Source organism: Panthera pardus, unplaced genomic scaffold, assembly GCF_024362965.1.
Source record: "Panthera pardus isolate Hobbes unplaced genomic scaffold, ASM2436296v1 HiC_scaffold_24, whole genome shotgun sequence".
Taxonomy (NCBI): domain Eukaryota; kingdom Metazoa; phylum Chordata; class Mammalia; order Carnivora; family Felidae; genus Panthera; species Panthera pardus.
Genome location: NW_026526810.1, coordinates 43,257,215 through 43,280,675, shown reverse-complemented (window position 1 = coordinate 43,280,675; position 23,461 = coordinate 43,257,215). Strand labels below are relative to the sequence as shown.

Sequence of the window (23,461 nt, the reverse complement as noted above, 5' to 3'; positions counted from 1 at the left end):
TCTGTCACTGCCTCCAGCATATTCAGAGCAATACTGGGACTTATCAGCTGGGCCACACTCAACTCTCACATTGAATCCTGACCGCTCACCTCCAGAAAACCAGAATAAAGGGGTGGGGGTGGGCTGAAAGAAAAAAAAAGGCTTGACACACACAAGGGTGTATGGTTGCTGAGATGTATACAGAATACAAATAATGCATTCATTTTAAATAAATTTTAAACTAACATTCTCTTTACAAGGTATTTACTTAAACATGTGCTAACACCATAGAATCTCCTATGACTAACTGAATTTTTAACTTCACTCTAAACTTAATACAATTTACAATTTAAGAGGTGATAGTCACAGAAAAGTGTTTGTGTATTATGATGTGAAGAATGTATTTAATTAAGTTTATAATTACCCATCATATACAAAACATTAAAATTGTACTGCTTCTGAGTTTTGCAAAATGTCATTCACTCTGTTTTGATTTTTTTTAAAGCTGGTATGTGTATTTTTTAATTTTAAAATATTTCAAGAATAGTTTTTTTTTTTCCCCTCTCATGCTCTTGGTGGAAGGTTAAGTTAATTAGAGGATACAACATCCTTGATGAGATTCGATTCTATCATTTCTTCTCTTAGGTAAATATCTTGCTGAGTTGATCTGGAATTTTCCCTGGATAGAGGAATTATATTGGGAAAGAAAAAAATGTGGTACAGTCTCCTGAAAAAGGTGCTGGATAATGGGTGAGGGCATATGAAAAGTCTCCTTTTTTAGGGGGGTGGGTACAGTGGAGCTGGGAGGCAAAAGCATTTAATTGCAATCAATTTTCCCTTTGGGACATGGCAGTCTTTCCCTGAGGCAAATAATGGGTGATCAGAGCTCCAGCAGGCGTGTCAGGGTTTAGTTCGAAAGCACCAATGCTCTGTGTACCCTCACTATAGTCCTGGCTCCCCAGGCCATCTGTAAAATTTCATTCCCTGTTCCTTTACCCAATAATCTTTTCCCATCTCTTGAATCTTCTATCCCATGGACTCACTCGGCCATGGGAACCTCCAGAAAGAATCCTACCTGAACACCAATATGACAGGCAGAATTCTAAGAATAATCCCCAGTGACCAGATCTTCATGTGATGCCCTCCCTGGTGACTATGATGGAATAGCACTACAATGATTATGTCGTGACATGACAAATAAAATTAAGGCTTCTAATCAGCTGACCTTAAAATAGGGAGATTATTCAGGTGGGTCAGGCCTATTTAGGTGAGACTTTTAAAAGCAGAGAATTTTCTCTAGCTGGTGAATCGAGGGGGAAGTCAGAGAGATTTAAAGCATTAGAGGGATCCAAAGTGTCATTACTGGTTTGAAGATGGAGAAGGCCACATACAAAGGTCAGAGTGGCCTCTAGACAGTGACAGCTGGTGAACAACCAGCAAGGACCTCAGACCTACAGCCATAAAGATCTGCCAAGGATCTGAATGAGCTTGAAAGTGAGTGAGTTGTTCCCCAGGGCTTCCAGCTGAGATCCCAGGTGGCTGAACCTTGAATTTGGCCTGTGACCAAGCAGAGAACCTAGCTGATCTCACTTGGGCTTCCTACTTATGAACCGAGACTGTAAATGGACGTTGCTTTAAGTGAGTAAATTTGTGGAAATTTGTTACACGGCAACAGAAAGCTAATACAATTAGGATTTGCAGCAGTGCTTTTACTTTGGACCAGATTTAGACCTCAAATTTGTTTTTCTTTTTTTAATTATTTCATGTGAAATTTCCTGCTTCATAAACTAGTCACATAGAGTCATCAAGTCATAAAAACTAATAAATGTGAAGACTGGTTAGACATTTACTTCTTTTTTAATAACCCCTTCTCTCATCCTCATGCTCTATTAGGAGCCATGAAGATATTTGTTAAATAGCTGGTAATAAACAATCATATAACACATGAAAAAAAATGCCTTTTAGGGGTGCTTAGGTGACCCAGTCTATTAAATGTCTGACTCTTGATTTTGGCTTAGATCATGATCTCATGGTTCCTGAGTTTGAGCCCTGCACTGGGCTCTGCACAGACAATTGGAGCCTGCTTGGGATTCTCTCTCTGCCTGTCTCCTGCACACTCTTTCTCTCTCAAAAAGAAATAAATAAACTTTAAAAAGCACTCAATTATTTTGGAAAAAATCATATGTAAGATACATATTTTTCCTCCTCTTTATCATCATTATCACCATAATTACTATTAGCTACCACTGAGGCTTTTTAAGTGCTAAAGCACTTTGCTTAGCACTTAATATACATCTTATTTAGCTTCTATTTAATTTTATTTATTTTTATGTTTTTATTTTATTTTTCAGAGAGAGAGTGTAAGCAGGAGAGGGGCAGAGAGAGAGGGAGACACAGACTCTGAAGCAGGCTCCAGGCTCCACCACAGACCATGAGCACTAGCATGTTCAACATTGAGGGTTTTTTTTTTTTTTATGTTTTATTTTATTTACTTATTTATTTATTTTTGAGACAGAGACAGCATGAGCAGAGGAGGGGCAGAGAGAGAGGGGGACAGAGGATCCAAAGCAGACTCTGTGCTGGCAGCAGAGAGCCCAATGAAAGTCTCAGCCTCACAAACCAGCAGATCATGACCTGAGCTGAAGTTGGACGGCAACCAACCAAGCTACCCAGGTGCCCTAATGCTGAGTTTAAAATAGTAGATAATGTTTGGGGTGCCTGGGGGTTCAGTCAATTGAGTGGCCAACACTTGATTTCAGTTCCTGTCATGATCCCAGGGATCCCAGGCCCTCTTTCTCTCTCTCTCTCTCAAATAATAATAATAATAATAATAATAATAATAATAATAATAAAGTAGGTAATGTTTGGCTGGCAATATGGAGAAGATAATTGAAGAGTTTGACTGACAAGGTAATCAGGAAATTTTCAATAGTTTATGCAAAAGATAATAAAAACCCCAATCTAAATCTATGTCTAAATCTATGTCTCTAAACCATTTTATTTTTAAACGTTCTTGGCACCTCTGAAATATATAATTCCATGCTTTACTGGAGGCTTACAAAATGCACCATATAATTTATCTTTCAATGATCAAAGTTCATCACCAGATACTGTTGATAGTATTGGGCCCAAGAAACAGTACTTCCCTCTGAGATTACTGATCAGGACTGTCATCAAATGAACTGTTTAGGTTTCTTACATAGCCAGGGGCCTTTGGTGGATTCCTAACTACATAGAACCATTTCCTTATCCTTTAGCCAGAATATGTTTATTTTTTTAATTTGAGTAGAGTTGACAGTGTCCAACATAGTGATTAGACAAATTTATAAGTCATGCTATGCTCACTGAATGTGTAGCTACCATCTGACACTACACATCACTATTAAAATATCACTGATTATATTTTTTATGCTGTGGCTTTTATTCCCATGACTTATTTATTCCATAACTGGAGGCCTGTATCTCCCACTCCCCTTCACCCATTTTGCTCATCTCCCTATCTCCCTCTCCTATGGCAAATGAATTTGTTCTGTATATTTATAGGTCTGATTCTGCTTTTTGTTTGTGTATTCAATTTCTTTTTTTAGAATTCACATATGAGTGAAATTATACAGTGTTTGTCTTTCTCAGTCTGACTCATTTCACTTAGCATAGTACCCTATAGGTCCATCCATGCTGTCACAGATAGCATGATCTCATCCTTTTTATGGTTGTGTAATATTCCATTATATATAAATATATATATTTATATATTAAAGAATATAGATAGGTCTTCTGGCATCAGCCATTATCTTACTCAGTGAATTAGAATTAGATTCTAAATTAGAAGATAACAGTGGAACATTATTCAGCCTTAAAAATAGAGAGTGATCTGACATGTGTTACAACACAGATGAACCTTGAGGACACTATGCTAAGTGAAATAAACCAGTCACAAAAAAACCCCACAAATATTGTATGATTCTACTTATATCTTATATCATATAAGTATGATTCTACTTATATGAGTAATCAAATTTATATATAGAGAAAGTAGAATGATGATGGTCAAGAGCTGAGGGGAGGAAGGAGTGGGAACTTATTTCTTAATGGATACAGAATTTCACTTGGGGAAGATGAAAATGTTCCAGACATGAATGGTGGTGATGGTTGCACAACAATGTGAATGCACCTAATGCCACTAAATGGTGCACTGAAAAACTGTTAAAATAGCAAATTTTATATTATATATATTTCACCACACACACAAAAAGCAACTCTGTTGATGAGACAGCTCAAGGAAAATACAAACAAAAAGATAAGTACACTGAGAAGAGACAGAGGGAATGACAGAGAGGGCTTGAGGAACCAGCACAACCTGAGAAACAGGTGCTGTTGGTTATTAGGGGAAGGGGATGCCATGGAAGGCTGCGGGTGGAGAGAAAGAGACAAGAAGGACATTGGTGACAGTGACTGCAGAGAAGTCAAGTACCTGCCACCCAGAGGATGACAACTGAACCTGGCAGTGAGGGAACCTCAAGAAGAGGAATAGTGTAGACAAAAGCCAGATTAAAATACGTTCAATAGGGGCGCCTGGGTGGCGCAGTCGGTTAAGCGTCCGACTTCAGCCAGGTCACGATCTCGTGGTCCGTGAGTTCGAGCCCCGCGTCAGGCTCTGGGCTGACAGCTCGGAGCCTGGAGCCTCTTTCCGATTCTGTGTCTCCTTCTCTCTCTGCCCCTCCCCCGTTCATGCTCTGTCTCTCTCTGTCCCAAAAATAAATAAAAAAAACGTTGAAAAAAAAATTAAAAAAAAAAGAAAAAAAAAATACGTTCAATAAAGGGGAGACAAGAAAGCAAAGACACAGGGTGTAGATGGCAATTTGTAGGAAACTATCATTTACTTTGGGGAGAATGACAAAGATAATAGAAGCTCACAATTCCTTATCCAAAACATTTAGATCCACAAGGTTTTAGAATTCAGGATTTTTTTGATTTTGGAGAGATAAGATAATGCACATATGTTTATTGTTAAATAGCTGTAGGAGAGTCTTGTAGAGCAGACAGTAATCAAACAAGTCATTTATCTGCAGAAAAAAAAGAATATTTACACTCAGTGGAATAAATAACCTCATGTGAGTTAAGATTTGGTTTTGTTGCTTTACCACAAACTAATAAAAAACACTTTTTTCAGAGCTTTTGAGATTTTAAATTGTGGCAAAAAGAATGTGAAGCTGTACTGAAAATAATCAGTAGCCAGGAGGCCAGAAGTAATGAAACAGATAATCTCTGAGATGAGTTGCTAGGATATTCAGTTTATGATAACGTAGGATATCACATCATGCATTTGACTTCTCCTTCTATCTATACAGGTAAGCTAAGTCATCTAATTCCAAACCTCAGGTTGTACCGATTGTTTTTTCTCTGTCATCTAAATTAAATTGTGATATGCTAAAGATTCTTTTAAACCTAGTGCTTTAAAGAAAACACAACTTCTTTATGAAATCAGTGATGATGGATAGCTTTGCTAATAGACCAATTTTGGGGGAATGATCATAGCTGTAAGAAATGGAGACAACAAAATTAATAAAAACTTATGGCCATAAAATAAGGAACATATTAACAATGGGGTGTTCAAACTAGACTTACAAATGATGCTTCTGGAAGTAAGAAAAATGTGATGATTAAAAAAAAGTTAAACCTCCAGTGCAAATCATGGCTTCAAAGTAAATTGTTTTGTCAAATCTTTGTGTGTGTGTGTGTGTGTGTGTGTGTGTGTGTGTGTGTCAAATCTTCTTATTCCAGTTACTTTCCTAGAATCCTAAGCCCTAAATGTTCTCAGTTCTGATCTATCATTTAGTTAAATGATTTGGATAAAGTCTTTATCCAAATGGATAAATAAAAGACTTTATCCAAATCATTTAACTAAATTTGCAAAAATGATTTGCTATCCACTTAAATGATGAACTAACTATAAGATGACATCCTGTGTCCCTCAATGGAGCTTCTGTTACTCTGATGCTTCCAAGTGGCTGCAAAAAGCTCTTTGTCTTCTCAGCACGTGGATGTAGAGGGGGAATGGAATCCACATGCACTTGAATGTGAAAAGGACTGGGGAAAATAGTGGACCAATCCATGCCCAGGACTTTTTGACAGGCTGAGATTAGCAACCAACCTTTTCTATAGCACACAAGATAAAATCTGGCATTCCCACAGTCAACTTCTCTGCTCACCACTCCTAGTCAAGGATTTGACCTTTGGATTTCGTTTTCACCTGATTCATCCCTAGAAACATAAAAGGCTCTTCCCATCAAATCCTAACAAGTTAGTGGCAGAGGTTGGATATTATTGATACATTCAGATGAATAAAGTGCATCCAATATCCTTTATCTTTTAGCAAGATCAGAGAACCTACTTTCCCAGAGAATAACAATCATTACAGTCCACTGAGTCTTGCTTTCCAATCATTTCTGTGGCAGCTGGCTACTGGGAAGTTGCTAGGGAATTGAAAGGCAGCATGAGGAGGGGCAGATGGCTCCTTTGGGTTTATTTTGCCAAATATGGCAGCTGTGAAACCCACTAACGTTCCAGGTGTCCATATAAAATGCTTGCAGAAGGGGCCAAACTAAGGAGGAGCCACAGAGCAACCATCCCGATGTGTTCTGCTGCTGTGGAATAAGCTCCTGAGAACATTAAAGTCAGATATGTAACAGAAGTATCCAACAAGCACTTGATCCAAAAGTGTATTTAGACTGCAGAAATCAGCTAAAAGTGGTAATAGCAAGTATTTTCTTTACCAAAGTAAAACCCAGGAAGATAGCAATTGACAAGGTAAACAATAAGGCAGTTAAGGGTACTACTTAATTGGTCAAAGTAACTTTAAGAGAAAAAAATATTTAGCTTTATCATTTGAATGAGACTGTATTGATTTTCATATAAGTTTCGGAGCATACAAAATGTTCCAAAGATATCCTGCAAATATCACAACAATATGCCTAATACATATTAACATGATAGGAGATTGAAAAAAAAAAGGTAGGTTGAATAATACCTTAATTAAAAGGGACACACATATACATACACATAAACACCTGTGTATGTGTTTTACCAGATAACAATTCATCATATAATGTAGATTTTTAAAAATAAGTCAGGAATATCTAAAAATAATATAGAACCATGTTCATAGGAAGTATAATTCTGTAATAAAATGTAGATAATTGTTCAAATGTTTATAACTAGTAAGAATTGACAAAGAAGCAAATCCAAATTTGGGGAAAAATTATTTGTGTTTATTTTAATAACCTTTCAATGCGATATCTAGATTTTAAAGAGCACAGTAGAAACTACCTCATGTAGATAACATTTTCTCTTGAATTTTTCTACATCTGTGGAATTTCCTCACTTTGAAAAGATTGTGAAATTATAAGATCAAATTAACATTTATATAATTTCACCAAACTAGAGATCTATGTTCACTAGCTAGAATTATAGAAGACTACTCTGTGTGTGTGTGTGTGTGTTTAGTGTAGGAGGTGTGAGCATGCATTCACGTGTGTTTGTGTGTGTGTTCATTTAAATGTGTCTAATAATGTAATGTAATAATTTATATCAATGTAAAAATATACAATGAGCCTTATATGCTACTCTTCAGTGATACAGTGTTCATTGTTGGATTTGATTTAATAAGGTTAAATTACTTATTGTATTTTTGCTCTGATATATGTATGTGTATCATACACATACAGAAAGCTCTTAACTTCTTTTTATGCCATGAACCCCTTCAGCAGTCTGGGGAAAGGTGGTGAACCAGCCTTTTTTTCACAATATTGGTTTAAAATGTCAAAAGTAAGGGGCCACTGGGTGGCTCAGTCAGTTAAGCGTCCGATTTCAGGTCAGGCCATGATGTCACAGTCCATGAGTTCGAGCCCCACGTTGGGCTCTGTGCTGACAACTCAGAGCCTGGAGCCTGCTTCAGATTCTGTGTCTCCCTCTCTCTCTGCCCCTCCCCTGCCCATGCTTTGTGTCTCTCTATCTCAAAAATAAATAAAAACATTAAAAAATTAAAAAAAGAAAGTAAAATGTCAAAAATAAAATACATAGTATTACAAAGGATATCAATTATGTTGAAATGCAATAATCAAAATATATTAAAAACCAAACTTATATGCTTCTTTATTAAAGCATGAAATGACAACAGCTAGTGGTATACCTAAAAGTTTATGGCAGTGGGAAACATAAATGGTACTTTGAGGTACTGGTGACAATTGTGGTGCAATATGAAAATATCTGTGACATGTATTGTTTACAATGTCACAGGTAATGCTAATATTGCTGTGAAGCATTTGCTATATTCAAAGTGGAAAGAAACACTTCATTTCATTTAGCATTCTCTTTAAAAAGGAATTTGTGGATCGTGGAGTCAGTGTAAGGTTAGGTTGTGTATCTGAGACCTTAATCCTTCTTTAGGAAGGCATGGATTGCTATATACTTCCCTCTTAGGACCGCTTTTGCTGCGTCCCAGAGGTTTTGGGCTGTGGTGTTATCATTTTCATTGGCTTCCATGTACCTTTTTTTAATTAATTTTTTTAAGTTTATTTATTTATTTTCAGAGAGACAAAAATAGTGCAAATGGAGGAGGAGCAAAGAGAGGGAGACAGAGAATCCCAACCAGGCTCTGCACGGTCAGCTTGGAGTCTGATGTGGGACTTGAACTCACAAAACTGTGAGATCATGACCTGAGCGGAAACCAAGAGTCGGATACTTAATTGACTGAACCACCCAGGCACCCCAGCTTCCATGTACTTTTTAATTTCCTCTCTAGCTTCTCGGTTATCCCATTCATTCTTTAGTAGGATGTTCTTTAGTCTCCAAGTATTTGTTATCTTTCCAAATTTTTTCTTGTGGTTGATTTCGAGTTTCATAATGTTATGGTCTGAAAATATGCACAGTATGATCTCAATCCTTTTGTACTTGTTGAGGGCTGATTTGTGTCCCAGTATGTGATCTTTTCTAGAGAACGTTCCATGTGCACTGGAGAAGAATGTATATTCTGCTGTTTTAGGATGAAATGTTCTGAATATATCTGTTAAGTCCACCTGGTCCAGTGTGTCATTCAAAGCCATTGTTTCCTTGTTGACTGTCGGTTTAGATGATCTCTCCATTGTTGTAAGTGGGGTGTTGAAGTCCCCTACTATGATGGTATTATTATCAATGAGTTACTTTATGTTTGTGATTAATTGATATATATATTTGGGTGCTCACACATTTGGAGCTTAAATGTTAACAATTGTTAGGTCTTCTTGGTGGATAGACCCCTTAATAATGATATAATGCCCTTCTTCATCTCTTGTTACACTTTATTTTAAATCTAGATTGTCTGATATAAGTATGGTTACTCTGGCTTTCCTTTGTCGACCATTAGCATGATAGATGTTCTCCATCCCCTTACTTTTCAATCTGAAGGTGTCTTTAGGTCTAAAGTGGGTCTCTTGTAAACAGCATATAGGTAGATCTTATTTTCTTATCCATTCTGTTACCCTATGTCTTTTGATTGGAGCATTTAGTCCATTGATATTTAGAGTGACTACTGAAAGATACTAATTTATTGCCATTATGTTTCTTGTTGAGTTGGAGTGTCTGGTGGTGTTCTCTGGTCCTTTCTAGTCTTTGTTGCTTTTGGTATTCATTCATTCATTCATTCATTCATTCATTCATTCATTGCTTTTCTCCCCTCAGAGAGCCCCCTTAAAATTTCTCGCAGGGCTGGTTTAGTGGTCATGAACTCCTTTAATCTTTGTTTGTCTGGGAAACTTTTAATCTCTCCTTCTATTTTGAATGACAGCCTTGCTGGATAAAGAATTCTTGGCTGCATATTTTTTCTGATTCAGCACATTGAATATATCCTGCCATTCCTTTCTGGCCTGTGAAGTTTCTGTGGATAGGTTTGCTGCAAACCTGATCTGTCTTCCCTCATAGGTTAAGAACTTTTTTTCCTTTGCTACTTTCATGATTCTCTCCTTGCCTGAGTATTTTGTGAATTTGAGTATGATATGCCTTGTTGATGGTCGGTTTTTGTTGAATCTAATGGGGGTCCTCTGTGCTTCCTGGATTTTTATGTCTGTATCATTTCCCAGGTTAGGAAAGTTTACCACTATGATTTGCTCACATAACTCTTCTACCCCTTTTCTCTCTTTTCATCTTCTGGGACCCCTATGATTCTGATGATATTCCTTTTTAATGAGTCACTTATTTCTCTAATTCTTTTTTTTTAACTTTTTAAATTTATTTTTGAGACAGAGAGAGACAGAGCATGAGCAGGGGAGGGTCAGAGAGAGAGGGAGACATAGAATCTGAAGCAGGCTCCAGGCTCTGAGCTGTCAGCACGGGGCTTGAACTCACGAACTATGAGATCATGACCTGAGCCGAAGTCGGACTCTCAACTGACTGAGCCACCCAGGCACCCCCTATTTATCTAATTCTTAAATCATGCTCTTTTGCCTTATTCTCCCTCTTTTTTTCTGCTTCATTTTTCTCCATAAGTTTGTCCTCTGTATTGCTGATTTGCTGCTCTTCCTCATCCACCTTGCTGCTTTGGCAAGCATTTGAGATTGCAGCTCAGTTATAGCATTTTTTATTTCATCCTGACTAGCTTTTACTTCTTTTATCTCTGAAGAAAGAGATTCTAATCTATTTTCAACCCCAGCTAGTATTCTTATTACCATGACTCTAAATTCTGGCTCAGACATCTGTTGATTAAGTCCCTGGCTGCTGTTTCTTCCTGCTCTTTCTTTTGGGGTGAATTCCTTTGTTTCATCATTTTGAAGGGAGAAAATGACTTAATGAGGTAAAAAAAATAAAAATTAAAATTAAAAAAACCTGAAAATTAAAAAATTAAAAACACACACACACACACACACACACACACAAATCAAATAAATGATGCTAGATCCTAGGTGTGTTTTGGTCTGGGTGTTGAAAGGAGCTTGACAGATTAGAGAAAAAGTGGGGGGAGAAAAAAGGAAAAGAAAAAGAAAGAAAGGAAAACGTTTGAAAATTTGAAATAATGAATAGAATGAAGTAGAATAAAATGAAATGATGGAAGTAAAATAGAATTTGAAAAATTTATAAAAAAGTAAAAAAATATAGTAGAAAACATTAAAGAAAAATATTTTTAATAAAAATTGAAAATAAAAATATTTTTTTCTCTTTCTGTATTCAAGAAAACAAAAAACAAAAAAGAAAAAAGAAAAAAAAAGAAAATTGAATAGATGGGTCAGCGAACACACTGAAATACGATTGAAATTACATCGTTTTCCCCTAGAAGTCAACCTTTGAAGTACTTTATAGTCCATAAACTAAGCAGGCAAAGAGACTTGTGTTCCTGAAGAATGAGCTTGGCCCAGCTAGGCAGGGCTTAGTGTAACGTCTCTGTTTTCCACTAGATGGCGCTGCTCAGCTGACCGGAGTGGGTTGTTGTGGCGCTTGTAGGTGTGTGCGCATGCACGAGAGGGGTGAAAAATGGCGTACCCAGCTACCGGCCTCTAGTGTCAGACTCTGTTTTCCCTGCTCAGCATTGGCACACCTGTCCTTTGTCTTTGGCTTCTGTCCTTCCTGCTTTTACACTGTCCGTGACCAAGCCGTCAGGTTGCCAGGCAGCACCTCCTTCCTGAGTTTTATCTCAGATGCGGCTGTTTTTCCTGACCCCTCACTTCTGAGGGACTGTGGTTTTGACCCGCTCAGACCTTCTGGAGGAGGGTCTCACCGAGCAATGGCTGGGTGCCCCCCGGCCCCCAGAAGCACTCATGGGACTGCGCTACTGCCGATGCCGATACTGTGGTTGGGTGCAAGCCCACTCCAGAAAAAGTTCACACTATCGTGTAGCAGCAGCGTTTCAGGGATTATGGCAAATCACAACACACATCTGGCTCCAGGCTTCACTCTTAACAACCTTGTTCTAGCACCAGCAGGTGTGGTTGTTCTCCAGGATCCACTGGGACTTTTGCCTGTGGAGAGTCCTACCAGCAGGGGAACGGCCTCTCACCATGTGGCCCAAAGACCTCCTGGACTTCACTCTGCTCCTGGGGATTCGCCTTTCCCACCAGCACAGCCAGGTATCGAACTGCGGCGTTTCAGAGTCTGCACTCACCCTGTTTATACAGTCTTAATGGAATTTAAACCCTCTCCTTTCTCCTTTCTCCCTTTTTAGTTCAGTCCCTGCAGCTGTTTCCACTTTTCCACTTTCTCTCCAGCTGCTTTTGGTGGGGGGGAGGGTACTTTTCCCCTATCCCCCCCACCCCCCATTCCTGTCCTCTCTCTGCAAGCAAAAATCGCTCTCTGCCCTCTGCGGCTTCTCTCTCCCCCCCGTTCACCTCTCCGTGTCGCGTACCTCCTTATTTCTGTGGTTCAGGTTGTGCAGATTGTTGTGTTAATCCTCAAATCAGTTTTCTAGGTGTGCAGGATGGTTTATTTCATGGACACAAGATGCAAAAAAAAAACTTCCATGCTGTTCTGCTATCTTGGCTCCTCCCCTCTTTCTTTTCCTGATTATAAGTATTCTAGTAAGTGTGAAGTGGTATCTCATCATGATTTTGATTTCCATTTCCCTGATGGCTAATGATGTTGAAATCTTTTCACGAGCTTGTCCGTCGTTTGCATAGCTTCCTTGAAGAAGGAAATATTTCTTTTTCCTTTGTAAAGTTGAGTTGCTTGTCTTTGTGTTGTGTTGTAAGAGTTCTTTATATACACGCTTGATATTAAACCCTTATCAAATATATAATTTGCAGGGGTGCATGGGTGGCTCAGTCGGTTAAGCGTACAACTTTGGCTCACATCATGATCTCACGGTCTGTGGGTTTTGAGCTCTGCATCGGGCTCTGTGCTGACAGCTCAGAGCCTGGAACCCGCCTCAGATTCTGTGTATATATTATTATAATATATATAATAATTGAAAATAATTTCCTCCATTTTATAGGCTGTCTTTTCACATTCTGGATAATGTCATTTGATGCACAAAAGGTTTTAATTTTATGAAGTCTCATTTATTATTTTTTATTTCTTGCTGTAGTTTCATTTTTATTAGAGCAACCATGTGGTGTATGTGTATGTAGATATATATGTATGTATGTGTGCATACACATATATACACACATACATATATGTGCTTATATGCATGCATGTGTTTGTATATACACATGTGTTTATATGTATGCACATATATGTGTATATGTATGCATGTGTATGTATGTATATACGTGTATATATTTATAATACATGAACACACACATAGTTAATAAAAATAATAAATTATTAAATAAGTGACATTAATAAAAATAAATCCAGTAATCTCACATATAATAATGTCCTACGTCTTTTCTGCAACATTGTGTTAAGTGTCGTCACATCAAGTAAGGCTCTGATCAATTTAATTTAATGATTTGCTAAAGAGTGAACAAATTAACAGAGGCAGAATCTACTGTATCTAAATATTAGGCAATAACATTCATTTAATACATTAGGAGTGAATAATGAGTCATAAATGCAAACTGCTATGGTAATATATGAAGGATTTATAGTAAGTCCAGTTAATATTTATTTAGTGCTAAATGCTATGAAGAGATGGTGAATCTTTGAGGAATTCAAAGTAGACTGGAGTAATACTGATTGGAAAGGGTAGAGAACACGAATTCTAACCAGCAGTCTAAATCCCAGGGCTCATGATCATAACCTCTCTGGATGCTAATTCCCACTTGAGACATTAAACTTTGCCAATTGAGCAAATATTTTAGTAGTTAACCTGCAAAGTTCATATACTAAAGTGTGTACATACACATGAACATATACACACATGCACACACACACAATATTACATGAATCAAAATCTCAAATTATAGTGTAGCTGTGATAACGAGGGCCAGAGAGGAGGAAATAAAGATTCAAAAAATAGGCAGCAAACTAAAAATACGTGTTGAGCAATAACATCAGTAATTATTATAATAAAGAAGAAAAGGGCATGGAAAAGGTGATGTAGGAAAAATCCCATCCTGCACTTTAATGTATCCTATTTTTCTTTTCTAAAAACAATCATCCCAAGAGGGTTCCATCTGTAATCTACCACAACAAAATAGCATGGCTTTGAGAAAATAACATACTGGGGAGACAATTACCTGCCGGATGCTGCATACCCAAAATCTACCCTTAACACACACACATAATGAATGTCATCATCTGGTTGTGCTGACAAGGCACCTGTATCTGCAGAGGGGTGACCTTGATGAGAAAACCAAGCAAAACCGCCCATCAGAATGGTATGGTTGGTAACTAGTGGAATTAAAAAATATATATTTTATATGCTATACAACTATAAATAAAGGAAACAAGGTAATACTTGTGGGCTGGAAAATTACTTCTCCATGCAGTGACCTTGTATGATATTTTGGTGTGGCAAAGTAAGAATTTAACCACTTGATTCTACTCTTTAGGGAATAATATGATTACACATTTCTGGGAATTTGTGTCGTCCATACAAGTATATATCCCTCACCCTAAACAATTAAAGCAAACTCAGATCTATAGTAGAAGATTAAATGCTAAATATTTTCTAAAATTATGGTCTATTAGCTATTACTTGACAAACCTTATCTTACCTTTCTTAATAGTTTTATTTTTAATATTTTTAAGACTATGTATTTTGAAGCCACAAAATAATAAATGCTTCGTGTATATGGTATCATAATAGACTAAATAATTTTCTAACTGGTACTAATTTCACTAAGAAAAAGAAATTAAGAAAGAAAATTTAACACCTGTGGTAAAAATAACTCTGAAATGTACTCTCTTCTTCCTGACTTCCTTAATTTCGTATGCATAGGCTTTGTTCCAATGGTCTGTTTATAAGATAGTTGTTTTAAGATTCAGAATGTGTTTTCCCACAGAAACCATGTCATAACCAGAGGCTGGGTCCTCAGGCCAGGCTCTTGGAGTAAAGCTTCCTGCTCAAGGTCACACAGCTCACATTACCTGAGCAGAAACAGGAATAAATGGACAAAAATAGACTCACATGGACCCTGAGTTCTACCCAGTCACTGGCAACAACTTCAGTCTCCCTTGAACTCTGGGCTGTAAGCCACTTCTCAGACTTCCTTAGGACTGCAGTCTACCATAGGTGGAATAACTTTCAATATTCTTCCTGAAGCAAGGAGCACTCACCTCACCAGCAGGAGTCATGGGAATGGACTGGCAGCTGCCCATAACCCGTGCAAGCGTATCTATGAACTTCGCAAACAGGGGAAAACATTTCAGCATGTTTTGGGGTGACTATCCTCCCATGGGCACAGGAAAGACTGCCCTAAGCAGTGATACACATGTTTGCTTCTCCTCCCCTCCCATCAGCTGTCGCTTCTGCTGTCAGAGTGCCTGCCACTAACACTCTCTGGACTTGCAATTTGCTGTTTCTAATCTGTCATCTGAGAAATCAGATGACCAGAGCTGTTAGAACAGTGTGTAAATTGAGAGCCAGGCTCTGTGAGAGATAGCCAGAGACCCTCTCCTTGAGGAGAGCATCAGCAGGTTTCCTGGCAGCCATTTCTTTTCTTCTTGGACCTTTCCTTATCTAATTCCCTGTTTGACAGTCTCAAAAAGCTGACCCACATCTGCAAGAGGTGTTGCTGTGTACAGTACAGTGGGAAACAAACCAAAAGAGACACACATCCTAGTGCAGGTGCCCTATACCTAGTCAGGGGATCTTCAGACTCAAAAAAATCTCTCTGCATTCCATCTCCTCACTAGCAAAATGGGTATAAACATACAGAGTTAACATGGCATAATGGATTAAAAATTATAAGCTGCTTTAGAATGAGATATTATGAAAATCATGATCTTTAAAAAGAACTATCATCGTTCTTAGAAGTCTATAAAGCACACTGCAGGGCAAATCCAGCCTGCTACCTGCTTTTGTAAATAAAGTTTTATTGGAACACAGCTTCACTGACTCTTTTATATATTTTCTATGGCTTCTCTTGTGCCACAGGGCAGAGTTTGGTAGTTACAAAAGAGATCATATGGCCCACAAAACTGAAAAACTTTACTATCCAGTTCTTTGCAGAAGTTTTCCTGACATATCAAGAATTTTTTTTTCATGCAAGTAAATTTGGTTTCATTTTCACACACACACACACGCGCACACAGACACACACACACACACACACACACTGCTTAATATGGCATATTTTGCAACACAGACCATAAGCTTAACAGAAGACCTTCAAGAATAATAACAAGTGTTATATTAGTAACCCATGAGAAATTCATGACACAAGTTTTCTATTATGTAAATCTAGTACAGTGAACAGTAAAGTCCTCAGAATTATTTTAAATTCAATTCTTAAAAGAATAATGAGCTCAGAGCTGAGATTTATTTCTGGTGTGTATTTTAGGGGAACAAAATCAGTATTACATTATCCCTATTGTGTCTCACAGCAACGAGGGTGACAAAGCCGCCCAGAGTTGTCAGTGCCAAACACATTGCGGGAGCTCAAATATTAATCAAAATGACATCTCCAATTTTTTCCCTTCCTAATCAGGCCTAAACATCATGGGACATCCGGCAAATCAATAAGAGAAACTAGATGCCCTCATCACTCCCAACCTGGCAGCGCTGCATTTTTAGCCAGAAGATGAGGGCCTTCACTGTTACATAAATACTTCCCTGCTTTGGTTGTTTGCCTCCCCTGGGGATGAACATGCCCACCTATGGCTCCAAACTTTACCCTGGCATGCATCTGACTATGCCACCTGTCACAGTAAGAAACACTTCTTAGGATTTCGAGATAAAATAGGAATGTGGACATATGGCTCTAGAGTATGCTTGTGCATCCTACCCCAGAGAATAAATAAATGAATACATAAATCTCATGAATAAAGTGAAAATAGGCTGTTTTAAAGGGTTGTGAAAAACTGACAAACTCTCATATTCTGTCCTCCACACCTGGGGAAGGTGGCACAGGGACTGACTTATGCCCCACCCTTGACCTTCTACCAAAGCAGGCTTCTGGCACAGTTGAGAATGAATTACTTTTAGCTTCAGTCCCCTTCCCCTGCCTTTTCTTTTTAGGCCCCTTTCCCGCAAATCTGTATCCCACTGACACCTCCTATTTTCTCTCTATGAGCTCTGGAGTGCTCTAATGCTGGAAGATCTGGAAAATGCTTTGTTGTCAGTTTATCCCTCCTTCATGCATTTAGAGGAGGCAGAGTACTGGGGAAATGGAGCAGGGAGTAAGTCTAGTCTCACATGGAACTAAGTGTGAACCTTCTAGGAAAGCTAAAAGGAAAAAAAAAAAACCCAGGAAAATTGCCTGGAGTAGAAAATACACAGACTTATACCTGAGGAGATCAGACAGGCCCCATAAACTCCAGAAATCGTAGGGGAGAGTTGGAGAAGAAAGCTACCTACAGTTGGGCAGCCATGATGTAAAAGCCACTACATGGGTCAATGTTAAGGTAAACTCATTTTTACTCAATCTAAGGTCCAAGAAAATTTGTTAGTTCATTCATTCATTTACGTATCCATGTGCCAGGTAAATCAGTGAGCAAGCACATTCTATAGCCTCATAGGCCTCTTTCGAATTGTTTTGGCCTTAGCTGGTATTTTTCCACTAATTTTATGAAACTATAAACAGAAGAGCTTTCCGATCCTGGATTTTCTCACTTCTACAGAGAAATGATGCAACAGACATCTAGCACAGTGAATGTGATGGAAGTATTTTAGTCAGATGAAATCCAGCTAAGGAAAGAAAAAGTAGTTCATTACATTTTAAACAAAATTGGAATTGCACAGGTTAAAGGCAACCCAAAATAAAGCCAATACCAAACACAGACTAAAAGGAACAACATAAACTTATCCTTAAGGATGAGCATGGTGAGGAAATTTAGGGTGTCAGCCATGTGCACAGTGTTGGGGATTCAAATGAGATTGCTAATGGGAGGATATTTTGAAAAACTGAAGAGGCACATCACAAATATGAATGCATTTATGTAATTATTAGTAATATTTTCATCAATTATAAGTTCTGTCTTAGGTTGAGTTAAGCTTGTTTATGAAGTATTAATGTAGATAACCATGAGATAAATAGCCTCACAGTCTCATTTGAAACAAACATTTCATAGTTTTATTTGGCTCTAAACGTGTACAGATTATTTGATATGGAAATTCTATTTTATTTATTTTTTATTTATTTTGAGAGACAGAGAGAGTGAGTGGGTGAGGGGCAGAGAGAGACAGAGGGAGAGAGAGAATCCCAAGTAGGCTCCATACTGTCAGCTCAGAGCCTGATGCGGGGCTCAAAACTCATGAACTGCGAGATCATGACCTGAGCCAAAACCAGGAGTCAGATGTTTAACTGGCTGAGCCCTCCAGGGGCTCCTGATATGGAAATTCTAAAACAAACCTTTTTTTTTTAAAGGAAAAAATATACATGACCAGCTATAGAAGATTCCCAAGCTAGAGTATGGTGGTCCATAGTGGCCACAATGCCAATTACTGTCCATTGACAACCTACTCCACCCTTTCCCTACTCCTCTGCATCTGCTCTGTGCCCCTGCCTAATGCCTAGAACTGAATGTCCCTCCTCTCCAACTTGCAGTTGGATCAAACTAATGAATGTGATTGCAGAGGGAGAGAGAAAATAATTTCTTCCAACTCTTTCTTTGTCTCAGTCCTGCATCTCTGGGAGGAGCTGTTTGTCTTCCATGACTTCAGGGAATGAATGACCACTCTTCCATGGCCTCGACTGTCACAGGGTTCCACTAACACTATTTTCTCCTCTTGTTGCTTCAGCCCTAGGGAAGTGATAAGAGCTTCCTGATACTACCAGTGTCTGGGTGATGGGAGCCTCACTGTCCATTCCTTATCTGTTCCCTAAGTCCCATCCATACCCTTATAAATAGTCCTTTCATTAAAGTCTCTCCATTTGACCTACCCAGGTTAAATTCAATTTTCTGCCAGGACCATGACTGAAACACAATATAGGCATCTATTTATTGACATAGAAAGATGTGTGACAGAAAGCAGATCAAAATATTAATAGCAGTTATCTTTAGGCAGTGGGATAGGATTATTTGCTTTTCTTTATTTTTTTTTCTGTAGTTTTTAAATGTTCTGCAATATTTAGTTATGGATTGGGGAGTATAAAAATAAATAATAAAATTAAAATGTGATGTGGGAACAAATACAGATTTAAGATATACTAGTGGTTTGGCTTCCCCCCTTTACTGACCACCCCATCAAAAATTACATAAATAAAAAATTGCACAGGCTGAGAGGTATCCCGATGGGGCAATGGAAGTGTAAACACTTGTCAGTACCCAGAAATCTCTTTATTCTCACTAGATTCTATTTTCTAGGAAAAATAGGTTTGGTTACCCAGTATTCACAATTTCACAACTGAAAACAATGCAATTGCACACATTTATAAGTGCATGTGTTTTACAGACTTAGATTCCACAAGCAGAAATCAAGATTTTACCGCATTCTTTGATCATATTAATAATAGTTAACTATTACTAAGGCCTTAGCACCTATAAGGCACTGTTTACAAGCATGGTCAGTATTAGTTAATTTAATCCTGACAGGAGGGTGGTATCATTACTCCCATTTCATAGATGAAGAAATTGACATGCAGTGAAGCCAAGTTATTGCCCAAGGCCAACCTTTGTTAGCAGGTCCTGGAAGCAAGCCCAGGCTTTAGAGCTCATTTTATCCATTATACTCCATTGTCACTCAGGTTGATAGATTACCTAAGAATTCTAAAACTCTCCTAATTTTGTGCATATTGTGTAAAGAAAGACAGGGCCCTCATACTGGTTCACCACTTATTAGCAATGTAATCTTGCACATGTACAAATCAGTTACAAATTCATCATCAATAAAATGGGGAATAAAACCTCCTCCACCTACACTAGAAGTTGTGATAATCTAATGGGAAATGAATATGGAAGGCCATCAAAGCTGTAAAGCAAGGTACAAACGTAAGACAGAATTATATTGCACCCTCCATACACCAGTACATTAGTCATCATCATTAACACATGAAAGTCAAATGTAAAGAAAATAGCAATTATTTTGGTGAAGTATGACTCTAAACTATAATATTATAAACTATCCAGTCTGTTAATAACCCCCAACATAAAACCACCACTGATTAATCAATAAATATCATGCTATGGTTTCAGTGAAATGTACTCTCAAGCACACTCCCCTGACTCCCGTTCATTAATTACCTTGCCTTATTTGATAAGTTCCCAGCATCTGCCTGAAATGTGTTACTCTCAATCTTAAGTTACACTGTAAAACTTTTTTTTTTAACTTTGAAGTTCAAACTGTACATTCTCCACACGACGACGTCAAAAGTTCAATTGAGCCACTCAGTTTTCAGTTTCCCTGACTCAACTTTTTGCAGTTTTGTAATTAATTATATTCCATTATTACTGATCATCAATTAGCTCAAAATGTTGCTGAGATCATGAGTATGCTGAAGAAGGCAGAATTTAATGATAATTTGAGACTAGTAGGACACTAAATTTCTCTCTTGTTAATAATTAAAGTAGATAACTTATGTTTTTATTTATAGCTTCCAGAAATATCCGGCTCATTCCTGTGCAATGCTCTGTCAGCTAATCATCAGTTGGTCAAGATCTGACTTGGGCCACTGTGTTTTATTTTCCATACATGCCTTCAATCAAAGCCATTAAACGCAGCCCAACCAAAGGTTAAAGCAGGTGAGGTGGTCACCATGTAGTCTCTGGAACTCTCCACCCAGCCAAATGCTTTGATGCATAAATATGTAAAGAATCAAAGGGGTAACGTTCCAATTTACCTGTTTCAATTTCCCAGATGTAAGCAGAGTCATCAGCACATCCAACAATTAAAAAATTCTCAACTGGGTGCCATTTTATCATCCTCACAGGGAAAAGATGCTTCCGGGCATGCAGGAGGCACCTCTTCCCCTCAAGGTGAAGGAGAGCCACAGAATGGTCACTGCACACACAGCAAATTACCTGATCACTTCTTAGCTATGGGAAAACAAAACAGAACAAAATAAAACAGAGTTATTTGTAAGTGAATAATCAAATGCTTTTCTTCAAATTAAATGAGATTTTCCCCCCTAGTGACATAAAAATATTTTGTTTAAACACCATTTACAAAATGACATTTTTGTTTTCTATAGGACCTCTTCACATAACACTATAAAGAGGGGTTTTAAACACCAAGTCGATTTTAAATTCAGCAACTTATTAGGAAAGTCAAGAGACACAGTGAAAAAGGAGAATTCCAAGCCAAATCTACTTATAAGATAAATGAAGGACTTGACCATCACTCAGCAAATTCAGGCAGCGAGGCAGACATCGGAAATAATGCAGAATAAAATAAACCCCAGAACTAATTTGTTGCCACAAAAAGAAGCTATTTGTAGACACAAGCTTAGGCCCAAGGGTATCATGAGCTGATATTTTCCACTTAGAGCCTCAGAATGTGATTTCGTGTTCCCAGAACTATTCAGATTCTAATCCAAACAGGAAACTCAGTGTAGACACAATCTAAAAGAGGTAAGCATTAGATAGTTCCAACTGAATGCACAGCTTCAAAGACACAAGGATCAAAAATAGGCTCACAGGACAAAGATTCTTAAGATACTTTTTAAAAAGTCAGCATGTGGTTACCTTGAACACAGTTTAGGACAAAGACCATCCATGCTGGTTGCTGTGAGGCTAATCTGGGAGGAGTTTACAGGGCAGGTCTGTGCCTCACCAAGAGGGCCATGTGTTAGTCAGCCTGTGATGGGGGGTGGGTGGGATGGGGTGAGGGGGAGAGGGGGAGTAGGTAGTGGTTCTTCTGCCTCTTTGTTTCCTTTCTAACCATTTTTTGCAATGTGGATGCTCCTACCTTCACCAGGGTACCTAGCCAGAGTTTCAGCTGCTGTGTTTAAAGCTTTGGTTGAGATCCCCTGAGAACCTCCCCATGCCCATTACTGATCTCTTTCTGTGGGGTGTTGGGGAGCAAGTTATTTTTCCTAATTCTTTCTCAGGAGACTACAAAAATCCCGAGGGGAAAAAAAAAATCACAAAATGGCAGGTGTGATATATGGGGAACCCAGACTTGTAGAATAAGGCAGATGGCATTGCCTCCCTACTACTATTACCTGTTAGAGAACCAGCACAGCCCACAGCTTCTAGAATAGAGAGCCCAATGTACTTCAGGAAAATTATACTTACATATAACATGTGAACATACACACAACATGTGAACACAGATCCTATAGCCAGAGGTAGACATACACTAGAGACCCACACTAGGACAATCAGATTCTCTTTTCTACACATTTAAAATTGCTAAAAGAAGTTACAGGAACAAGCACGAGAAAGGAGTCATCACAAGGGGCACCTGGGTGGCTCAGTGGATAAGTGACTTACGCTCAGGTCATGAGCTCATGGTTCACGTGTTTGAGTCAGCATGCAGAGCCCGCTTCGTATCCTCTGTCCCCCTCTCTCTGCCCCTCCCCTGTTCTCTCTCTCTCTCTCTCTTTCTCTGTCTCTCTCAAAAATAAATAAACATTAAAAAAGAAACAAAAGGATAAATCACAGAAAACAGACTCCTTTGGGATAGGAAACTTGAAGAGTAACCTTGGTTTCTGAATATAAGTTCAAACTGCACAGAGTCCTTGCTGTAGTGTTTTGTCTTGTATGTCTAAAATATTGCCTCTTAGGCCCTTTCAATAAACTTCCTTTTTATTTGGCTTGGTTTCAATGGATTATGGTCCTTGGAATTAAGTCATTTATGACTAAGGCAAAAGTAAAAGAGGTCAGGATTTGACTACTGTCCTGGAGCTTTGAGGAAAAAAAAATGGTTAAAGGAGGGAACTTCAGAATAAAAGACATATCAAAGTATCCCAAATCACCATATATAAGTCTTTTTTTTAAGTCCCTTAACTTTGTTTCACTGATTTATTTCTTTCATTATGCCTTACTACAAAATACAGTGTAAGTTTGCTCTGAGTTTACTTTGAAGCTGAGTTTTTAAATATTATTACAGAGAAATAATTTTGGCAAGTCAATTGCCAATTTTGGCAAGTAACTGACAAACTCAGGAAACTCAAAAGTTAATCATTCATATTTTAACAAAGATGTCAGCTTTATGGAAACTGAAGTTAAATTCATATTGCATAAGAAAATATTATCTGTAAATATTTCCTTTTGTCCTGCCCAAGGTAGATGCTCAGAAATTTGTTAAAGCTCTGTATTTGTTAAACAAATGAAAGAGAGCAAACAAAAACCTATTTAAGAAAAGGAAAATAATAACTATAAATATTGTTATAAAAGTAAATTATTGAAGGCAAAAGTTATTTTCTAATGTATAGAATCCTATATATTTTAATTGCTTCCATATTGAGTGTCAATTACTTTTCTTAAAAAAAAATTATATGGGGCGCCCGGGTGGCTCAGTCAGTTAAGCGTG

General features: G+C 38.0%; 1 protein-coding gene across 4 annotated transcripts in view; it reads right to left on the bottom strand.

Annotated features, from left to right (window-relative positions):
* The window catches only part of WDR72 (WD repeat domain 72), a 229,192-nt gene that overhangs the window by 147,709 nt on the left and 58,022 nt on the right, over positions 1-23,461 (bottom strand). For all 4 annotated transcript variants that reach the window (XM_053889052.1, XM_019442070.2, XM_019442069.2 and 1 more), the window contains exon 13: positions 20,826-21,021. In XM_053889052.1, the coding sequence (XP_053745027.1) occupies positions 20,826-21,021 (196 nt within the window). The remainder of the gene's footprint in view (positions 1-20,825; positions 21,022-23,461) is intronic.